Source organism: Arachis ipaensis, chromosome B8 (genome assembly GCF_059453495.1).
Source record: "Arachis ipaensis isolate K30076 ecotype BB chromosome B8, ASM5945349v1, whole genome shotgun sequence".
Lineage (NCBI taxonomy): Eukaryota > Viridiplantae > Streptophyta > Magnoliopsida > Fabales > Fabaceae > Arachis > Arachis ipaensis.
In genome coordinates this window covers 23,907,759-23,931,522 of record NC_142443.1, presented here as the reverse complement: position 1 = coordinate 23,931,522, position 23,764 = coordinate 23,907,759, and the positions used below count along the sequence as shown (strand labels likewise).

At 39.6% G+C, this 23,764-nt stretch overlaps 1 protein-coding gene and 1 pseudogene across 6 annotated transcripts; one reads left to right on the top strand and one right to left on the bottom strand.

The window, feature by feature from the left end:
- Positions 1–560: 560 nt before the first annotated feature.
- On the top strand, positions 561–19,020 carry LOC110265426 (uncharacterized). Of its 6 annotated transcripts, XM_088497192.1 has the most exons (8): positions 2,203–2,565; positions 2,692–3,319; positions 3,419–3,516; positions 17,326–17,414; positions 17,506–17,640; positions 18,202–18,323; positions 18,470–18,539; positions 18,703–19,020. In XM_088497192.1, exons 1-2 carry the CDS (start codon positions 2,414–2,416, stop codon positions 3,248–3,250), a joined length of 711 nt encoding a protein of 236 aa, XP_088353318.1. In that variant the 5' UTR covers positions 2,203–2,413; the 3' UTR covers positions 3,251–3,319; positions 3,419–3,516; positions 17,326–17,414; positions 17,506–17,640; positions 18,202–18,323; positions 18,470–18,539; positions 18,703–19,020. The 6 variants fall into 6 exon arrangements, with proteins under 6 accessions (XP_088353320.1, XP_088353317.1, XP_088353318.1 ...); XM_088497193.1 differs by lacking the exons at positions 17,326–17,414; positions 17,506–17,640; XM_088497196.1 differs by lacking the exons at positions 17,326–17,414; positions 17,506–17,640; positions 18,202–18,323; positions 18,470–18,539; positions 18,703–19,020 and adding exons at positions 16,104–16,188; positions 16,263–16,516.
- A 1,073-nt stretch (positions 19,021–20,093) lies between these two features.
- On the bottom strand, positions 20,094–23,150 carry LOC107610720 (protein FAR1-RELATED SEQUENCE 5-like; annotated as a pseudogene).
- Between the last annotated feature and the right edge of the window lie 614 nt (positions 23,151–23,764).

Genomic DNA, 23,764 nt, shown 5'->3' with positions numbered 1-23,764 from the left:
ACTTATAATTATTCAAATATCTATTGTGTAAATAGCTTTCTACATTTGGAGGTTCACAAGAATGCGCGCACCTTAAGACTTAAATATAAAACAACAATTGAGTCTAGTTCTTTGAAAATGCTATCACTACTATGTTTCTGAATATTAATAGATACAACAACGCATCAAACCTTATAATTTCTTACTGACTTTATGTCTAGTTTTTGGATGTAGTCTATATTTTGTAGTTGGTTTAGTAATTATTTAAATATAATTCTTTTCCTTAATTATCATATACAAAAGAAAAATTTTTAAAATCTAGTAGGGGTAAGCATATGTCGGCAACAACTCCAATCTAAAGTAAACGTGAAGGCTAAATGAGTGAATCACACAAAATTTACACGCAAATCGAAGTAGTTTTTAAAAAAAATAACAAAAGTTATGAATAATTTAAATGTAAACAAAAAATGGGTAACAAAAATAAAATATGTCCCTAACAGTGAGTAAAAAATATCTAACTCAGAATGGCATCAAACAAAAGAAGTTGACACTTAATTTTATACTTTGGCAACTAGGAAAAATCAAATACGATGTGGTCAATTGAAAATTACATGCCATAGTCAGATGAAGTACACTGCAATAACCAAGTCGAATAGAAATCGATAAAAAAAATGGTTGAATATGGGAGTGTAGAACAAAGTACACATGAGGTAATGCACGGAATCATAGACCTGTCCACCAATCCCAGGAATCATGCAAGTCAAGAAGAAGGCGCGAGCGCAAACGCTGTTTTAACCGGGTCGGACCATGTCTCTGGTTTAGCAATGCGGGATGTTGGTTAACGAATTCTTCATCTATTCACATCCTTTGGTTAATAACCCACTGCGAATCCCTCAAACCTTCTCTTCACGTTTTCACACCTTTATTGGCTTGTCCATGGAGGGTGACTCCTGTTAAAAAGACCAGCATCATCGCCCAAAGTAAATACACATACTTATTCTCCACAGTGAGTGATTATTTCTCGAGCTAAGGAGGATCTATCTAGGGAATATATTCTTCGCCAGTTGCTGTCCAGTAAAAGGTATTCCCCTGACTCTTCTAATGTTGTCTCTGTCGTCCCTTCAGTGACAATATCACTCAACTTTATATAAAGCATTCACACCGTTGGAGGCAAACGCGGCCATGTGTCGTTTGCAAGAGATTGAGAACTATAATTCGTTAGTTTACATAGCTTGTTATCCACCGTTTTTATCCAACCCAAGGCATCTTTTATCGGTTTACGACAGTGTGAACCATGAGAGTTGTGGGCTATGCGAAAAGAACTACTTTCCTATTGAGACAATTATTTAACTAATTCATGTTGTAAGAATGAAATAGTTTCTCTGCTAGTCCGTTAGCTAACATTAAAAGCAAGCAACGTAGCTCATTTCATTAAAAAGGGCTATCCTTGTGTACTCAATATTCAGGACCCTTCAGCCAGTGTTCTTATTTATTATCCTAGTATATCGGGAAAGCTGCTGTCCTTTTTGCTGCAATAACACCTAATGCTTTTATGATTTGTCAACTTCCAGTGGGGGTATTCATAGCGACTGCAAGTAGACAAATTTTAAGCTGTGAACCACAACAGAGAAACACTGTGCACTTTAACGTTGAACACGGGTCCCAAAATAATTTAACAATGTTACTCCTTATAGATGGTTGCCATTTGTTTTAAACAAAAACATTTTATTAGTCCAGAAATTCAGCACTCGATATGTTATTGCCAATTGTTTTTCCATGATTTTCATTATTACCATGTTATACTCTAAATTATGCTTTCGTTGCTGTGTTCAACTTAGTTACCTTTTCCTAGCTACCTCATTTGTCTCGATGTGGTTGTTTCATGTTTCTTATTTTTTTGGGGTTTCGGGAACCACAAACGGGATGATGACCAAAAACCACTCAGTGCCATTGCATGACTAAGCAATGTAAGCCATTTCAAACTTATTGTTCCTATTATTTTTTGTCCCCATAGTCCAACAAAAAAAGTGTCCAGATATTGGAAAAAAGAAAAAACAATTCGACCCAAAGACCTTTACTTCAAAGGCTCGAACCAACAAAAAAATTTGGTTAAAAAATTCCTAAAAGAAATTTAACCCAGCCCATAAAAGGACATAAAAGAAGAGTGGGTTTAAAAGGCTTTGTGCGCCTTCCATTGGGCAGTACTCAAAACTTTCACCCAATGCAAGAATGAGGTATCATGGTATTCACATCATGTTAACTGAATTAGGGTTCATGCAAATTAGTGGGTGACTTTGATCCCGCACCTAAATATAGTGACCTTTGCCTGACCTCCACTAGCATACGAACCCACGAGTTGGTCACCTAATTAACGGCACCCAACTCCTTCTGCTAGAATGCTGAGGAAAATGGTTGTCTGCAGGTTAACGGTAAAATGGAGAAGGAGATGGAGTTACTTGATGGGCCGGTGGAGGTTTCCTCCGACGATGACGAAATTCAAGAATGGCCTGCATCAAAGCCTTTGAACAGCAGCCCACTCCTCAAAACCATCTTAAGTCATACCCAAACCCCACCGGAGTCGCAGAGGTAATTATGTTCTAGTTCATTTGGTTTTGAGACTTTTTTCGACTATTGGAGCTCATGTTGGAGTTGTGTAAACACAATTTCATTCTCGACCGCAAATTCATTAAACAAACAATTGTCTTTGTGTAGGAAAGAAAACAGCCACGGGGTTCGACAGGTAGGTGACACCTTAAATGTGGCTTCTCAAGTTGTGAAGATCCAACAACAGATAGATGACCTAAAGGCTATAATCGCAAAACAAGGGCAATTCAATGACGATGTGCTCGAAATGCTCCAGCAAGCCATGAGTGGGAAGGACGGTTCACCAATGGTTGGTAGCAACTCCTCGTACATCATTTGGTCTAAGAATAAGGGGACGACTACAACGGAACCCCTGAACAAGCCGGACACCACAGGGCTAAGAACTTACAAACGGTGTAAGACCAGGACCAAGAACAACAGGAATGATGACCCGGATTATGATCCAAAGTTGAATCATATCACCAACTCAGACGATGGATCGTTCAAGTTCAGCCGAGGCAAGGGCAAAAAAAAGGTGTCATTCAAGACTGCTATGCCGAAGTCCGGTCCTAGGGGGAGGCGTAATCTGTTTCCGGCTTCGATGAGTTCACGTGGATGTCACGAACCCAAAATCTCGTATGTCACGAACACGACCGTTAAGATTGCTCGAGCAAGGAACCTTCAATAGAAGTTCATGCTGCATCGAAACCTGGATAGCAGTTTCATGGCGGGAGACATTGGTAAAACAATACCCAAGGTTTGTTCCTTTAACATTGTGGTGGTAATTGAATTTATTCTATTTGATGTCAACTGTTTCTATTTCTGAATGAATTTAAATCCTGCTATCATTTTTCAGGGTATGCCGGTCTCGTTTCAACCTACACTCGACATGGAGATAGAAGGCTTACACTTGGCCATCGCCGCCTACATCTTTAACACAAAACTGGATCAAGAGTGAGTTTTACATATCCACACTTGTATACTGGTGCACGAATTGTGACTCTCTTACAATTTCGCACATATGACCAGCAAGTGCACTGGGTCGTCCAAGTAATACCTTACGTGAGTAAGGGTTGAATCCCACAGAGATTGTTGGTTTGAAGCAATCTATGGTTATCTTGTAAATCTTAGTCAGGAAGTCAATTATGTTTATCAGTTGAATTGCAAATAAACAATAGAGCATGGATTAAGGGTTACTTGTTATGCAGTAATGGAGAATATGTTGGAGTTTTGGAGATGCTTTATCTTCTGAATCTCTACTTTCCTCTGTCTTCTGATTCATGCACGCACGTCCTCCTATGGCAAGCTGTGTGTTGGTGGATCACCGTTGTCAATGGCTACCTTCCATCCTTCCAGTGAAAACTACGCTCACGTGCTCTGTCACAGCACGGCTAATCACCGGTTGGTTCTCGATCCGGTTGGAATAGGATTTACTATCCTTTTGCATCTGTCACTAACGCCCAGCCTTCAGGAGTTTGAAGCTCGTCACAGTCATTCAATCCTTGAATCCTACTCGGAATACCACAGACAAGGTTTAGACTTTCCGGATTCTCATGAATGCCGCCATCAGTTCTAGCTTATACCACGGAGATTCTGATTAAAGAATCTAAGAGATACTCATTCAATCGGATATAGAACGGAGGTGGTTGTCAGGCACACGTTCATGGTTTGAGGAAGGTGATGAATGTCACAGATCATCACCTTCATCACAGTTAAGCGCGAATGAACATCTTAGATAGGAACAAGCGTGTTTGAATGGAAAACAGAAATACTTGCATTAATTCATCAAGACACAGCAGAGCTCCTCACCCCCAACAATGGGGTTTAGAGACTCATGCCGTCAGAGAATACAAAGTTTAGATCTGAAATGTCATGAGATACAAAATAAGTCTCTAAAAGTTGTTTAAATACTAAACTAGTAGCCTAGGGTTACAAAATATGAGTGGACTATGATGGATGATGCAGAGATCCACTTCTGGGGCCCACTTGGTGTGTGCTGGGGCTGAGATTTAAGTGAGTCACGTGCAGAGGCCATTTGTGGAGTTGAACGCCAGTTTTTATGCCAGTTTGGGCGTTCAACTCCAGTTTTTGATCCTTTTCTGGCGCTGGACGCCAGAATTGGGCAGAGAACTGGCGTTGAATGCCAGTTTACGTCGTCTATCCTTGTGCAAAGTATGGACTATTATATATTGCTGGAAAGCCCTGGATGTCTACTTTCCAACGCAATTGGAAGCATACCATTTCGAGTTCTGTAGCTCCAGAAAATCCACTTTGAGTGTAGGGAGGTCAGAATCCAACAGCATCAGCAGTCCTTTTTCAGCCTGAATCAGATTTTTGCTCAGCTCCTTCAATTTCAGCCAGAAAAATACCTGAAATTACAGAAAAACACACAACTCATAGTAAAGTCCAGAAATATGAATTTTTCCTAAAAACTAATAAAAATAGACTAAAAACTAACTAAAACATACTCTAAACTATATGAAATTATCCCCAAAAAGCGTATAAAATATCCGCTCATCACAACACCAAACTTAGACTGTTGCTTGTCCTCAAGCAACTAGACAAATAAAATAGAAGACTAATAGGTTGAGAGGCAATAATATCTCAGAGTTTTTGAATGAAGCTCAGATCCTACTTAGATGAGCGGGACTAGTAGCTTTTTGCTTCTGAACAGTTTTGGCATCTCACTTTATCCATTGAAGCTCAGAGTGATTGGCATCTATAGGAACTTAGAATTCAGATAATGTTATTGATTCTCTTATTTCAGTGTGATGATTCTTGAACACAGCTTCTTTATGAGTCTTGGCCGTGGCCCTAAGCACTTTGTTTTCCAGTATTACCACCGGATACATAAATGCCACAGACACATAATTGGGTGAACCTTTTCAGATTGTGACTCAGCTTTGCTAAAGTCCCCAATTAGAGGTGTCCAGAGTTCTTAAGCACACTCTTCTTTTTGCTTTGGACCTTGACTTTAACCGCTCAGTCTCAAGTTTTCACTTGACACCTTCACGCCACAAGCACATGGTTAGGGACAGCTTGGTTTAGCCGCTTAGGCCAGGATTTCATTCCTTTAGGCCCTCCTATCCACTGATGCTCAAAGCCTTGGGATCCCTTTTAATTGCCCTTGCCTTTTGGTTTTAAGGGTTATTGGCTTTTTCTGCTTGCTCTCTCTCTTTTTTTTTTTTTGCTGCTTTTTCTTGCTTCAAGAATCATTTTTATGATTTTTCAGATTATCAATAACATGTCTCATATTCATCGTTCTTTCAAGAGCCAACATATTTAACAGTCTTAAACAACAAATTCAAAAGACATATGCACTGTTCAAGCATTCATTCAGAAGACAGAAAGCATTGCCACCACATTTAACCAATTAGAATTTGTTTTATTTAAACTCTAAATTTTATTGCTTCTTATTCAAAAGATCTACTATTTTATTCATGTTTAATGATGATGAGAAAAATAAACTATAGCTTAATTGGAGATAAAATCAAATAGATACTAATTACTATTATATGACTTCTAAGGTAGACTTTTTATAAGGACACTGTCACAGAGTTAAGGCAGAAATTGGAAATTAACAACCTTTATTCTGGGGGTATGGGGGTTCCTCTGATCCTTGGGAGGCTTGGTATCACAGAAGACTTTTGGCGCTTCAGTTCTCTTAAGTCACGTCCCTGCTCCTCTTGTTCTTTAAGCATATGGGTCAGCATTTGACTGTGTTCCTTCTGTTGTTTTATTATTTGCTCCATAGCTTCCTGTATCTTGGTGACAGACATCTCAAGATATTCCCAATATTCCGCTTGAGGAATCTCTGGGAGGAATTCCTGTGCTCTCTTCTTGATATGCTCCTCCTGTGCTTGTTGTCTCTCCATTGATACTTTGGTGATTGACTTTTCAATTAGGATATATTCAGTTATTCCCATCTTGACTCCAGCGTCCTTGCAGAGCAGAGAAATCACGCTTGGATAAGCCAACCTGGCCTCTCTTGAATTTTTATTAGCTATCTTGTAGAGTTCAGTGGAAATCAGCTGATGAACCTCCACTTCCTTCCCAGTCATGATGCAATGAATCATCACTGCTCTTTTAACTGTGACTTCAGAACGGTTGCTAGTGGGCAACAGAGAACGCCCAATGAAGTCCAGCCATCCTCTGGCAACTGGTTTGAGATCCTCTCTCTTGAGCTGGTTTGGGACGCCCTTGGTGTTGGTGGTCCACCTGGCTCTAGGGATACATATGTCCTCTAGAATCTTATCCAGGCCAATGTCTGCTCTCATCATCTTCCTGTTGAAGGAGTCTGGATCATCCTCTAACTGAGGTAGCTTTAATATCTCTCTGATCTTGTCAGGGGTGGTATGAACAATCTTTCCCCTGACCATGGTCCGAAATTCGTAGCAGGCAGTTCCAGATAGTCTTTGCTTGTCAGTCTGCCACATATTAGCATAGAACTCCTGGACCATGTTCCTTCCTACTTTCGTTTCAGGATTAGCTAGGACTTCCCAGTTCCTGATTCGAATTTGCTCCTGGATCTCCGGATATTCGTCTTCTTTCAGATCGAATCTAACTTCCGGGATCACTGATCTCAGACCCATTACTTTAAGATAATGGTCTGAATGTTCTTTAGATAAGAACTTCCCTTGATTCCAAAGTGGTTTTGGAACGCTCTCTTTCTTGCCTCTAGGAGTGTATTGTTTCCCTTTGGGAGCCATGATCTTAGTAGTGATCTCGGATAAACACACCAAACTTAGAGGTTTGCTTGTCCTCAAGCAAAATAAAAGAAAGGAGAGGGATAGAAGGAGATTGAGTAGCACTTGTTGATGAAGGAGGGGGGAGGCCGAACCCAATTTAAAGGGGTGGGGGGTGGTTTTTTTCGAAAAATTGGAAGAGATAAGATAAAAAGATTGAGTTGAAAAAGATAAGATAGAAGATAGAGTTTAATTTTGAAAAGATATGATAGATTTTTGAAAAAGATAACTCTGAATTTTGAAAAAGATAATATGGATATTTGAAAAAGATATGGATTAGTTGAAAAGATTTTTGAGTGAAAAAGATAGATTTGTTTTTAGAAAAGATTTTGAAAAGAGTTGGATTGAATTTGGAAAGATGGATTTTTAGAAATTAAGGATTTTAGAAATCAGGGTTCTTGATATGTTCATGTAAAAATCATGCATTGAAGCATAAAATTTGAAATTAAAATGGAAATACGTGTTGGATTACTGGGTTTGGCTCCTCCCTGTCCTCCTGGCGTTTGAACGCCCAAACACTGCCTGTTTTGGGCGTTCAGCGCCCAAATGCTGATCTCCTGGGCGTTCAGCGCCCAGTTGCTGCCATTCCTGGCGTTCAACGCCCAGTGGGTGGCCATTTCTGGCGTTGAACGCCCAATTGCTGCCATTACTGGCGTTCAGCGCCCAGTGGATGCCCATTTTGGGCGCTGAACGCCCAAAATGCCCCTTTACTGGCGTTTTCTTGCCATTGAGCTCCCTTTCTCTATTTTGTGTGCAAATTCCTTCTGTAACCCTGTAAACTTATACAAATGATTCTGTACCTTAGTGTCAGTGAACTTTATATAAACAAATAAAAATAAAAATAGGGCGGAAATGCTTAGAGGATTGATGCCCCATGGCTGGGTTACCTCCCAGCAAGCGCTTCTTTATTGTCTTTAGCTGGACCTTGCTGAGCTTTTAATCTAGCTTCAGCCTTGAGCAGTCTTGCTCAATGTTGCCTTCAAGATAATGCTTGATTCTCTGTCCATTGACAACGAACTTCTTATCAGAATCAATATCTTGAAGCTCCACATAACCATATGGTGACACACTTGTAATCACGTATGGTCCCCTCCACCGGGATTTCAGTTTCCCGGGGAATAGCCTGAGTCTAGAGTTAAACAACAGGACCTTCTGTCCTGGTTCAAAGATTCTAGATGACAGCTTTCTGTCATGCCATTTTTTTGATTTTTCTTTATAAAGCTTGGCATTTTCGAAAGCTGTGAGTCTGAATTCCTCTAGCTCATTTAGCTGGAGCAATCATTTTTCTCCTGCTAATTTGGCATCAAAGTTTAGGAATCTGGTTGCCCAGTAGGCCTTATGTTCCAGTTCCACGGGAAAGTGGCATGCCTTACCATACACGAGTTGGTATGGAGAGGTTCCTATAGGGGTCTTGAATGCTGTTCTGTAAGCCCACAGAGCATCATCCAAGCTCCTTGCCCAATCCTTTCTACGGGTATTTACTGTCCGTTCCAGGATTCTCTTTAATTCTCTGTTCGAGACTTCAGCTTGCCCATTGGTTTGTGGATGATATGGGGTGGCCACTTTGTGGCGAATTCCATACCGAACCATGGCAGAGTAAAGCTGTTTATTGCAGAAGTGAGTGCCCCCATCACTGATTAACACTCTAGGGACACCAAACCTGCTAAAAATGTGTTTCTGGAGGAACTTCAGCACTGTTTTAGTATCATTAGTGGGAGTGGCAATAGCCTCAACCCATTTTGATACATAGTCAACTGCCACCAGAATATAAGTGTTTGAGTATGATGGTGGGAAAGGTCCCATGAAGTCAATTCCCCATACATCAAACAACTCTATTTCCAAGATTCCTTGTTGAGGCATGGCGTAACCATGAGGCAGATTACCAGCTCTTTGGCAACTGTCACAATTACGTACAAACTCTCGGGAATCTTTATAGAGTGTGGGCCAATAGAAGCCACATTGGAGGACCTTGGTGGCTGTTCGCTCACCTCCGAAATGGCCTCCATATTGAGATCCATGGCAATGCCATAGGATTCTCTGTGCTTCCTCTCTGGGGACACACCTACGGATGATTCCGTCTGCACATCTCTTAAAGAGATAGGGTTCATCCCACAAGTAGTACTTTGCATCAGTAACTAATTTTTTCTTTTGTATTCGATTGTACTCTTTGGGTATGAACCTTGCAGCTTTATAGTTTGCAATATCGGCAAACCATGGTGCTTCCTGAATGGCAAATAGATGCTCATCAGGGAACGTCTCAGAGATCTCAAGAAAGGGGAGGGACGTCCCTTCCACTGGCTCTATCCGGGACAGATGATCAGCTACTTGGTTCTCTGTCCCTTTTCTGTCTCTTATTTCTATATCAAACTCTTGTAGAAGCAATACCCATCTGATGAGCCTGGGTTTTGAATCCTGCTTTGTGAGTAGATACTTAAGAGCAGCATGGTCAGTGTACACAATCACCTTTGATCCTACTAAGTAGGATCTGAACTTGTCAATGGCGTAAACCACTGCAAGTAATTCCTTTTCTGTGGTTGTGTAATTTTTCTGGGCATCATTTAAAACGCGACTGGCATAATAAATGACATGCAGAAGCTTGTCATGCCTCTGTCCCAATACTGCACCAATGGCATGATCACTGGCATCACACATTAACTCAAATGGCAATGTCCAGTCTGGTGCAGAAATGACTGGTGCTGTGACCAGCTTAGCTTTCAGCGTTTCAAACGCCTGCAGGCATGCTGTGTCAAACACAAATGGCGTGTCAGCAGCTAGCAGGTTACTTAGAGGTTTTGCGATTTTTGAAAAATCCTTTATAAACCTCCTATAGAATCCTGCATGCCCCAGAAAGCTTCTGATTGCCTTAACATTGGCAGGTGGTGGTAATTTTTCAATTACCTCTATTTTTGCTTGATCCACCTCTATTCCCTTGTTTGAGATTTTATGCCCAAGAACAATTCCTTCAGTCACCATGAAGTGACACTTTTCCCAGTTTAAAACTAGGTTGGTTTCTTGGCATCTTTTCAGAACAAGTTTCAGGTGATCAAGACAGGAGCTGAATGAGTCTCCATATACTGAGAAGTCATCCATGAAGACTTCCAGAAATTTTTCCACCATGTCAGAGAAAATAGAGAGCATGCATCTCTGGAAGGTTGCAGGCGCATTACATAGCCCAAATGGCATCCTTCTATAAGCAAACACTCCAGATGGGCATGTGAATGCTGTTTTCTCTTGATCCTGGGGATCTACTGCAATCTGGTTATAGCCTGAGTAGCCATCCAAAAAGCAGTAATAATCATGACCTGCTAGTCTCTCTAGCATCTGGTCTATGAATGGTAAAGGAAAATGATCCTTTCTGGTGGCTGTATTGAGCCTTCTGTAGTCAATACACATGCGCCACCCTGTAACTGTTCTTGTAGGAACCAGTTCATTTTTTTCATTATGAATCACTGTCATGCCTCCCTTTTTTCGGACGACTTGAACAGGGCTTACCCAGGGGCTATCAGAAATGGGATAAATAATCCCAGCCTCTAGTAATTTGGTGACCTCTTTCTGCACCACTTCCTTCATGGCTGGATTTAGCCGCCTCTGTGGTTGAACCACTGGTTTGGCATTATCCTCCAATAGGATTTTGTGCATGCATCTAGCTGGGCTTATGCCCTTAAGGTCACCTATGGACCACCCAAGAGCTGTCTTGTGTGTCCTTAGCACTTGAATAAGTGCTTCCTCTTCCTGTGAATTTAAAGCAGAGCTTATGATCACTGGAAAAGTGTCACCTTCTCCTAGAAATGCATATTTCAAGGATGGTGGCAGTGGCTTGAGCTCTGGTTTAGGAGGTTTTTCCTCTTTCAGAAGAAAGTTCAGAGGCTCTTTCATGTCCCCTGAATCCTCCAAATCAGGCTGAACATCTTTAAAGATGTTTTCCAACTCTGATTCGAGACTCTCAGCCATGTTGATCTCTTCTACCAAAGAGTCAATAAGGTCAACTTTCATGCAGTCTGTTGATGTGTCTGGATGCTGCATGGCTTTGACAGCGTTCAACTTGAACTCGTCATCGTTGACTCTCAGGGTTATTTCCCCCTGTTGGACGTCAATGAGGGATCGTCCAGTTGCTAGGAAGGGTCTTCCTAGAATGAGAGTGGCACTCTTGTGCTCCTCCATTTCCAGCACAACAAAGTCAGTGGGAAAGGCGAATGGCCCAACTCTGACAATCATGTCCTCAATCACGCCTGATGGGTATTTAGTGGAACCATCAGCAAGTTGGAGACATATCCGGGTTGGTTTAACTTCTTCAGTTAAGCCAAGCTTCCTGATAGTGGATGCAGGTATCAGGTTGATGCTTGCCCCAAGATCGCATAAAGCTGTCTTGGTGCAATCACCTTCTAATATGCATGGTATCAGAAAACTCCCAGGGTCTTTAAGCTTTTCAGGAAAGCTTTTCAGAATGACTGCACTGTATTCTTCAGTGAGGAGAACTCTTTCTATTTCTCTCCACTCCTTTTTATGACTCAAGATCTCTTTCATGAACTTGGCATAAGAAGGTATTTGCTCAAGTGCCTCTGCAAATGGAATCTTTATTTCAAGAGTCCTTAGATAATCTGCAAAGCGAGCAAACTGCTTATCCTGCTCCTCTTTCCGGAGTTTTTGAGGATAAGGTATCTTGGCTTTATATTCCTCAACCTTAGTGGTTAAAGAAGCCTTTTTAGAGGGGTTGTTATCAGCACTTGTGTGTGTCTGATCCCTCACTGGCAATTGAGTGCCAGAGTCAGAAGCTGGAGTGACGTTAGACGCCAGCTCACTGTCTGTTCCTGGCGCCTGAACGCCAGAAATGTGCCCCTGTTGGGCGTTCAACGCCAGATTCTTGCCCATTTCTGGCGTTGAACGCCAATCCTGCCTTGTTTCTGGCGCTGAACGCCAGTTTTGGGCATGGTCTGGGCGTTCAGCGCCAGCCTTCCACCCATTTTCTAGCGTTTTAGTGCCAGAATTATTTTTCCCTGGGCTCTTACTGTCCTCAGGTGAATCTTTGGTGGGTCGCTCATTTCTTGAATTTTTGATGCCTTGAGGTGGGGTATTTAATGTTTTTCCACTTCTTAGTTGAACCGCTTGGCATTCTTCTGCTATTTGCCTTGATAGCTGCTGCTTTGTTTGCTTAAACTGTTCGTCCATGTGTATATTAGCTATCCTTGTCTCCTGTAGCCTGTCCTTGAATTCAGCTAGCTGCTTTGTTAGAAAATCCAATTGCTGATTGAATTCAGCAGCTTGTTTTACAGTACTGAATTCAGCAGTTACTGTTTTAACCTCTTCATTCATGGAAGGGTTGCTGCTTAGATACAGATGCTGATTCCTGGTAACTGTATCAATGAGCTCTTGAGCCTCTTCAATTGTCTTTCTCATATGGATAGATCCACCAGCTGAGTAATCTAAAGACATCTGAGCTCCTTCTGCAAGCCCATAGTAGAAGATGTCTAACTGAACCCACTCTGAAAACATTTCAGAGGGGCATTTTCGTAGCATCTCTCTGTATCTCTCCCAGGCATCATAAAGAGATTCATTATCTCCTTGTTTAAAGCCTTGGATGTCCAGCCTTAGCTGTGTCATCCTTTTTGGAGGAAAATACTGATTCAGGAATTTTTCTGTCAGCTGTTTCCATGTTCTTATGCTGGCCTTAGGTTGGTTATTTAACCACCTCTTAGCTTGATCTTTTACAGCAAATGGAAACAGTAATAGTCTGTAGACATCCTGATCTATTTCCTTATCATGTACTGTGTCAGCAATTTGTAAAAATTGTGCCAGAAACTCTGTAGGTTCTTCCTGTGGAAGACCGGAATACTGGCAACTTTGCTGCACCATGATAATGAGCTGAGGATTCAACTCAAAGCTACTAACTCCAATGGAGGGTATGCATATGCTACTCCCATATGAAGCAGTAGAGGGGTTAGAATATGACCCCAGAGTCCTCCTGGACTGTTCATTTCCACTTATGTCCATGATGGATATATGGATATAACTTGGACTGATTTATCTTTTTATTTATTTTATTTTATAAAAAGTAAATACTTAAATAAAATAAAATAACTAAAAAGAATTTGAATTTTGAAATAAAATTATTATTTTTTTTCGTAAAAAAGATAAAAATAATTAGTTAAAAAAAATAGAAATTTTTGAAAAAGAGGGAAGATATTTTCGAAAATTAGAGAGAGAGAGAGTTAGTTAGGTAGTTTTGAAAAAGTTAAGAAACAAACAAAAAGTTAGTTAGTTAGTTGAAACAAATTTTGAAAAGATAAGAAGTTAGGAAGTTGGAAGAGATATTTTGAAAAGATATTTTTGAATTTAGTGAGGAGAGAGAAAAACAATAAGATAGTACAAGATTTAAAATTTTTAGATCTAATGCTCCTTGTTTTTGAAAATTTTGGAGGGAAAACACCAAGGAACACCAAACTTAAAAATTTTAAGATCAAGACACAAGGAAAACTCAAGAACACTTTGAAGACTCACAAGAACACAAGAACATGAAGAAAGAACACCAAACTTAAAATTTTTAGAAAACCAAACCAAAATTTTCGAAAACCAAAGGGAATTCAACAAGAAAACACCAAACTTAAAGTTTGGCACACAATTTAATAGAGAAAATATTATTTATGAAAAAGAAGGTTTTGAAAAGAGTATAAAAGATTCTAACCCAATTACCAAGAACACAGATTAACGCTCTAGCCAAATGAGTTATGGAACTTTCGAAAATTTTAGGAAAGATTATTTTTGAAAACACCAAACTTAAGATTTGGCACAGGATTTAATAGAAAAATTATTTTTTTTTTGAAAAAGGTTTTAAAAATATGATAGCCAATTATCATGAACATAAACACCACGTTCTAAATAACTGAGCTATAAATTTAAAGTGTTTTAACAAGGGATAAATAATAAAAGACTCTAAACCAAAAAGAGAAAATTTTTCCTAATCTAAGCAACAAAATAATCTGTCAGTTGTTCAAACACGAACAATCCCCGGCAATGGCGCCAAAAACTTGGTGCACGAATTGTGACTCTCTTACAATTTCGCACATATGACCAGCAAGTGCACTGGGTCGTCCAAGTAATACCTTACGTGAGTAAGGGTCGAATCCCACAGAGATTGTTGGTTTGAAGCAATCTATGGTTATCTTGTAAATCTTAGTCAGGAAGTCAATTATGTTTATCAGTTGAATTGCAAATAAACAATAGAGCATGGATTAAGGGTTACTTGTTATGCAGTAATGGAGAATATGTTGGAGTTTTGGAGATGCTTTATCTTCTGAATCTCTGCTTTCCTCTGTCTTCTGATTCACGCACGCACGTCCTCCTATGGAAAGCTGTGTGTTGGTGGATCACCGTTGTCAATGGCTACCTTCCATCCTTCCAGTGAAAACTACGCTCACGCGCTCTGTCACAGCACGGCTAATCACCGGTTGATTCTCGATCCAGTTGGAATAGGATTTACTATCCTTTTGCATCTGTCACTAACGCCCAGCCTTCAGGAGTTTAAAGCTCGTCACAGTCATTCAATCCTTGAATCCTACTCGGAATACCACAGACAAGGTTTAGACTTTCCGGATTCTCATGAATGCCGCCATCAGTTCTAGCTTATACCACGGAGATTCTGATTAAAGAATCTAAGAGATACTCATTCAATCGGATATAGAACGGAGGTGGTTGTCAGGCACACGTTCATGGTTTGAGGAAGGTGATGAATGTCACAGATCATCACCTTCATCACAGTTAAGCGCGAATGAACATCTTAGATAGGAACAAGCGTGTTTGAATGGAAAACAGAAATACTTGCATTAATTCATCAAGACACAGCAGAGCTCCTCACCCCCAACAATGGGGTTTAGAGACTCATGCCGTCAGAGAATACAAAGTTTAGATCTGAAATGTCATGAGATACAAAATAAGTCTCTAAAAGTTGTTTAAATACTAAACTAGTAGCCTAGGGTTACAAAATATGAGTGGACTATGATGGATGATGCAGAGATCCACTTCTGGGGCCCACTTGGTGTGTGCTGGGGCTGAGATTTAAGTGAGTCACGTGCAGAGGCCATTTGTGGAGTTGAACGCCAGTTTTTATGCCAGTTTGGGCGTTCAACTCCAGTTTTTGATCCTTTTCTGGCGCTGGACGCCAGAATTGGGCAGAGAACTGGCGTTGAACGCCAGTTTACGTCGTCTATCCTTGTGCAAAGTATGGACTATTATATATTGCTGGAAAGCCCTGGATGTCTACTTTCCAACGCAATTGGAAGCATGCCATTTCGAGTTCTGTAGCTCCAGAAAATCCACTTTGAGTGTAGGGAGGTCAGAATCCAACAGCATCAGCAGTCCTTTTTCAGCCTGAATCAGATTTTTGCTCAGCTCCTTCAATTTCAGCCAGAAAAATACCTGAAATTACAGAAAAACACACAACTCATAGTAAAGTCCAGAAATATGAATTTTTCCTAAAAACTAATAAAAATAGACTAAAAACTAACTAAAACATACTCTAAACTATATGAAATTATCCCCAAAAAGCGTATAAAATATCCGCTCATCATATACATGATGGCACTAGAAATTGCAATTATATAAATAGGTTCAAATAACATGGAAACTAATCACTTGACTTGGCCACGGGAGATAAAATTGAATCTGTCAAGTATTTTTAAAAAGGTAATATATCCAATTTAATCCCTGTTCTAAACATTTTCCCATCAAAAGTGGTTCTTGTTGGAGGACAAAACACGTATTTAGTAGTTTACTCATTAACTTTGATATGATTAACGAATTCAGGGAGATGCTTGTTTCAAATCCACACTGTGCGATGACACGGAAGGCACTGAGGACATTAGAACCGGGAAAGCAAATAGTGGATGACGTATGTGACACATCCATATCTGCTATCTGGTTTTGGCAGCAAGATCTCTTCTTGATGACATTTTTTTAACGCAGGTGCTGATTCTGCTGGCAAGGATGCTTGCGTTTGACTCGACCAGGCTGCAATGGTATCTTCCAACGGCATTTGTGGTTATTTTCCAAACCCTATAATCTGGTTTACATTGATCAACTGCGATAGGGGATAAACAGGAAAGTAGCGAATGCCCATGATACATGAGATGCGACGGATAATTACACCGCTTGAAAAGTTTGAATAATTTTTTCATTAAGAAGACAATTAAATGTTTCATTTTTTATATATATTACTAAATAATCAGGTCCAATTTCAGTCTTACACAATGATGAAATTGACACTTTATAATATAAATAATTAATTTTTTTACTTGATGTCGTTAATACTAAAGAAGCTAGAACTAACTTCATTAGAAGAAACATGAATAAATATCCGTATATTTGAATGTTACTTTTCATTTTAACTGTTCTCTATCGTTAGTTAATATAGCTAGATTTCCAAATTTAAATTACTCATGGATCTGATTATTCAATAATAATCAACCATGTAATGAAAAATGTACAGAAATATAATTACAAAATAACATGCAAAATAATTGAAGGCCTAAAATATATAAAATTCAATAATAAATCTTTAATTGAGTCGAAAGAATTTAAAGAATGAAGTTAAGTAGGTTTTCTTGGAAATAATTGAGTTAAGAAAGAACAAGTGAAGAGGATTAGAATTTCAGAGAGCATTAAAAAAAACATGACTTTTAATACTTAAATTTAAATTACTGACTTAATTTTTTATTTTAATTTTGGATTATCTTTTTATTCTAATTATTTAGTTATTATTATAATCAACATGATATTGTTATAAAATAGTTAGATATTTTCTCTGTACATTATGGAAACAGAGGTTGATTAAAAAAAATTATATCGGCGTCAAACTTATTTATTGAGTGTGGGCGAATAAATTTTTATCCCATGTACTACATATGCCGCTATAACATTTTAAAGGGGGCACTTGTCCCCCACAATCTCCGAAGTTGATCCGTCCCTGTACACGTGGTTTTTAATTAACCGAAACTCTGACTGGCGATGTAATATTTTTTATTTGTAGCAAATAGCGACTGGGCGAGGACCTATACCTGAAGCAACCATTTCTGCTATACGCAAGGACTTCATGGGCTCGCTGACGAAGTGCTGAAGGTACGTAAACATGATTAAATTTCTGCCTGCTGCCTACATGACCATCGTACATGACTGATTACACACTTTGTCTCTGGTAATTTTGTGGTAGATTTACTGCCCTATGTGGTGCGATAACCATTGGTTTCTCGTTATTATTGACCTCTCACGAAAGCAACTGGTGTATCTTGACTCGCTGCGGTCCCCAACAGCCAGGTCAAAGAGCCGTCACCAGATCCGAAAATTGGTAATGTTCTTATTCCGTAAGGTCTAAATAGCCTAACTGCGTAGTAATGACAATGAACGATTTTTTGAAAAAAGCATATGTCCCCATTTCTATACTGCATGACCTTAACATGTAACTGTAGATCAAGTTGCATTAGTGTCGACAAAACTACTAGCCATGGGGTGTTGAATTAAAGGCCTCCACCTGTCGAATCCTGGTGTCTTCCTTTAATATCCACATCAAATGTACAGCTATTAGTTGAAAAAAATGGGTGACTTATATTGTAGAATACTAACCATTCCAATTTGTTTAAAAAATCCAAAAGTCATGATTAAATCAACTTTGCAGTCTTAATTTACGGTTGGAGTAACTAGATCTTCCTCTACCTAGGTAATAAAATCACATGCAGAAACAGTTCACATGTTGAAATTCAAAATTAAGGTTGCTGTGTTTGCGATAAGTGTATGTTGCAATAGTTTAATTCCGGACCATTTGGTTATAGTTATTTATTTAAAATTCCCAACCTAATTCTTGCATTAAACTAGACATAATTAACACAAATGAACTATTATTGTTACACAGGCAATATTTCTGGATGACCTCTTGGATGACCGTGCTTGGTATGCTAATGCAGATATTGACAAAATAGAATGCAGTGAGTTTGACATAAAGGAGCCTGAAGTTGCCCAACAACTTCCTGAAAGGTGAATTATTTAGATGTAGAACAAAGTAAAATTTATATTTAATGGTTGCAACTATTACGTTACTTCAATTGGTTAAAACAAATTGAAATCTGATTGGGTGACTTGATTTGTCTTGTTATCAAACACGGGGCCAATAACCCGAATAGCAATGATTGTGGCGTATTTGTTGCGCAGTGGATGATTATGTACCACTTGTTCTATGACTACGATATCGAGGTATCATCTGCACTTACCTTACATGCAACTATAATGAATTACCTCACTTCCCAATGAGCTTGTATAAAATATCGTCAAACGTAAAGCTACACTACTGCGTAACCTAACCCACAACGCGCTTGTGATTATTATAGGCATTTCATTTTGTGACTGATTATGGCAGGATGTGCCTTGCAATCGACATGGTTTTAAAGTATCACAATGATAACAGAATGGAAACCGTTGAAGCAGCTCTAAATTACTGGAGGAGTTTCACAATTGCTCCATGGTAGCAATCCGAAAGGCGTACTTTGCCGCTGAATCTGTTTCTTTGGTTTGAGGCATACAAACTTTTGTTCCGTTCAAGGACTTTTTAGTTGTGCTATTTTGTAAGGTCATTTGTGTAACCAATATGTAAGTGAAAACTGATCTATTTGTGCTGCAGCACATGTGATCTTTAACATGTTATGTGGATTTGATTCTACCGGACATATATATTTTGAATGGCGTGTAGGCTTTAATTTACAACATTGTTGGCATAGCCTTTAATAATGGTTAGAGAATACAGATTGAGTGACATACTTTTGTTGGTGTGCCTTCAGAAATGGTTGCCCGATAACTTTGGCGTATACTTGTGTACAATGACTATAACTTTTAGATGAAGTTTCTTACTGTCATTACCAGCACCTTTTATGTTCACAGATTCAACCATTTAAATTGTCAACACAAAGCATTCATGCATGGCAAATTGTTAATAATATAGGTCCACTCACCAACAACGTTGCAATTGATGGAATATATTTTTTCCACTCCCCAACAACGTTGCAGTTAATGGAATATATTTTTTCAAGTGTGACCTAATGCATCTCCTTTTGTTGGTGATTTGATATTGATGAAAAGTTAGATTGCACAAATGCCTAATGTTAAGTAATGATTTCTTTTAGTTACAATTCTAGCCTTATTTTAATGGCCAACAGTTTAGACATGCTCAAAAAAAGAAATTCAAAACTTGGAACTACATAAGTAAGTGAATGACATAAGTTACTGCGTCGCTTAAAAATTCTTCACAGTAACAAAAGATAAGAAAAAAAAAACCTGCCTTAATAATGGCGAAAATCAAAATGAAGGAGCCATGATAGGAATAGAACAAACTACTTGCACTCAACACCAAAAGTAATGCCTCAAAAAGGTCTCATTTATGGGACAACCATCACATAATAACCAATGTTTACATCACATTAACCTACCAAAAAAACCAACTAAATTGACAGCACAACTAGAATCATTTACATTGAACAACCAAGGTACAACTATGTAAATTTTTCCTAACCACCTAAAGACTTCAATCACATGCAGTCATGACCATGAACCTACTTTCGTCGTGACCTCTTTCCGGAAGTATAAACTGGCCTACAGCCGGATCCACCACCCTGCAAACAAATAAATCGCTTGTGCAATCAAATGGTATAGTTCAAAACATTAATGCACTAGAACTATCATGACATAAGTAATAAGTATAGATGTCAAGAATTACCACATCAAGCGCATACGGATCACCAGAATACCAGGAATTAATCAACAAATACATACCTCATCAACAACATCGTCATCCATGGCAGTGCAATTTCTTCTGTCGTGGCCTAATCCGAGGCACCGCCTACAACGCCTCCCGTTATTCGCATTTGTGCTACCCCGAGGTGCACCCTTGGACCTGATAACCTTTGGGTCGAGAATGTGAGTTTCATCCGCTCCTACTTGAACACGACTGCTCCTTTGCCCTATGCCACCTAGAGATTCAAACTCCCTCGACATTCTGGCTACCTCTGTCATGGCAGTGTTGTATGTTTCCATGCATTGCGCGGCTGTAAAATACAGTGACAGGCAGGCACTCCACAATGCACCGTATCTAACACAAAATCCATCCGTGGGATTGACTGAGGCATGCTGACTACTACTATCGGCGACCTTGGCATCTTTGCACCCCCTGCGCAGGACCAATCGGCTCGGCAATTCTTCTTTCTCTAGCTCTTTCAGGACACAAAATATATGGCAGCAAGGTATCCCTAATCTCTCCCACAACTTACAAGAACATTCATACTTATCACAACTTATATCCACGAAAACCGAGTATACATGATGGGGCTTTCGATACTTTCAGAACATGAACTTCTCCATGCCACCGATACTGTCCCTGTGCAACACTAACAATGCCCCAACTCCCTCAATCTGTTTTTGCACCTCATAGAATATTTTCCTCATGTAGAACTTGCTCACAGATCTTTCCAATGCTTCAAGACCCGTTGTCAACACCGGATTTGAGTAAAGAGTCTTGTAATCTGCAATGAACTCGTTATTCCAGTAATCTTTAACTACTCGATCCAGGTTCTCGACCAGCTCAAGTAAGCAATTCCCAGACTTGATAAATTTCTTAAGTGATGAATTAATACCCTCGCACTGAGAAGTGGTTCGTATGCCGGCATAAAACTTCTCACACAAATAAGCATTTTCCCACATCTCTCTCTTTTCGTATGTCTTTGCGACCTAATCGTTGTCCTCTAAACCGAATGACGTGATCATGTCTACCCAATATCTGTCAAATTCTTCCATATCAAAGTGACCATACACAGCAGTCTTAAACGCAGCACAAAAATCTTTGTCTTTAATATTAACAACTGCATTTTGAGCAAGATGCCAGGTGCATAGTCTATGTGTCGCACTAGGGAATTCACATCTAATGGCTTCTCGCATGGATTCATCGCCATCTGTGACAACGACTTTCGGCTCCTTGTGCCTCATTACCTCCAAGAAGCTACTTAACAACCATTTGTAGGACGGAATCTTCTCGTCCTCTAGCAAATCAAACCCAAAAATAATTGTCTGTCTATGATGGTTGGTGCCAGAAAAGATCACAAGAGGTCTGTTATATAAGTTTTTTCTGTACGTTGAGTCAAATGCTAACACATCACCAAAGCATTCATAGTCATGCTGCATGTTACCATATGACCAAAATAGGTGCCCAAGGTGCTTCTCAGCGTAATAAGAGTACTGTACAACTGCCATCGGATCCAACTCAGCCTTGCCCTTCAAATAGCTTATTGCTGCGGCTGTATCTCCCTCGACAATCCTTGATTGCCTAACTCCATCCATATAATTATACAAGTCCTTACTAATGAAGTTAAGATTCCGATATCCACCACACATGTGGGCAAAGAAGCCCATTATTTGAGTTGTTTTGAACCCAGCTTCATGCATGCTATGTATATGCGCTTTGTCCCCTTCTAGGATCTTCCTATGTGGAGCCATGACATTAGTGAACTCCTGGGGCACCAATTCGTGATTATGTTCCTCGACCAATGTTTTCGTCCGCCATTTCCTACAACTTTTGTCCAGAAACACCACAAGCTTGGCATTGCAATTCGTTCTCGTCTCCGGTTTATGAGTCCTTTTTCTATCAACTCGCTCGTAATGCTTCTTTTCACGCAGCCCTTGCCGATTGCAGAGGAAAAACTTCCTAACAATATTCCCCTCCTCGTCTTTAATAGAATCTCCCTTTCGCACTGCAAAGCTAATTCCCTTTGCATACGCGACATAGCTTGCATACGCATCTCCAATCCCATTAAATTCTGCAGATAACAACACGGAAGCAATCACAGGGTCTGGACAACTGAATTGTTTACCCATGACATTCTCGGAGTTTGCAGGATCCTCTGCAGCAGCATGCATATAGCTTCCACCACCATCCCTACCGTCGTATTCACTGTCGGAATGGCCACTATCCCCTTCCTTAGTCAGCGGTTCCTCCAACCCGTTCAAGTCATCCCCATCTCCCGAATTGGTGCTCCAACCATCAGTCCAATGACCTGACAACTCTGACGTGCTGCCATCATCCAAATCTGACTCACTATCAGACTTCCCTGGATTTAAAAAAAAATATCCATCGAGGAACAAAGCATGTCGTACACATTGTCACTTATGGAATTAACTTAAATGGAGAAAATTGCTACTTAAATTAGCATTAAGCGAAGTCCATAGTCGTCAGTCAATAGTTTATCACAGTGTATGGTCTAAATAAATTGGTTGACTCATTAGTTTCTAACATTACAAAGATAATTTCTTAATTTTTGGGTTAAGGTTGACCAGAAGAGAATTGCTAAAAGAATATATCAAATTCAGTTTAACCAAAATCATTTATACTAAACGCACATAGTTTTGTTTTCAAAAGCATAAGTTTGGTCATTTGATTTTACAGCATCGGGACCTCAAGACCATGACAACGGTTAAATATTCTATTAAGTTTACTGTTCTTGGTAAAGTCATAAGGATCTGCTTTTGTTCCAATCACAAGCAGCCCCTAATAAACAATTTTTTTCGGTTGTCGATTACAGGGTTCATCTTGTTCCTAAGCATCATAATAGAGGTATTAACTTACTTTCAGAAATTCAATTTAAGCAACTCTGTGCATTTTTTTGGGAAACAAAACCAGTATATCCAATGCCTAATACAACAAATTAACAACCATCTCAACAAATTCAGCATAATTGCATATTCCTCCGATATAGAACAAAGCTAAAAAATTATACTCACCAATGTAAGAGCGCAGAATAGGAACGAATAGGAGCCAAATTTCACCATTTCCGAAGAGCAACGACACAACCCAGCAGACACAAGGGACACCAGCGAGTCAGAGATCCAGAACCAGCCTCCAGAGTTCAAGGGTTCCACCCTTGAGAGAGATCGAATGGGCACTTCAAAGGAGACAGAGGAGAGGCAACGATGGCGCGAACCCTACCGTTCCACTATTCTTCTGCTCTTCCTTGCTGAATCGCCGACATAGATTCCAATCGCCTCTTTGGGGATGGCATGCAGCCACCTCCCGCAACAGTTTGCACAGCTTCAAGATGAACCCTAACTTCTCTAACTTTCTTGAAGGTCTGCTCATTCATTTCTAAAATTTGGGATATTTTTTAATTTTTCTTTTTGATTTCTATTTCAATTCCCCTTGTTTCAAGTATTTTCAAATTCGAATAAATGACTCTCACAAACTACAATTACTAATCCATTACATTTTTCCTACTTACCGGTGTTTACTCACATTTACCGTGGCTCATTAACCAAACCAATTATTTCTATGGTCAAACTCATTTGTGAGTTAGTCAACATTCATTCCATGTGTCACGCTTCAATTGGCTACATATTTATTAGCCACCTTGTCCACCCAAATACCTTGGCCACCACAAAAGTCACCT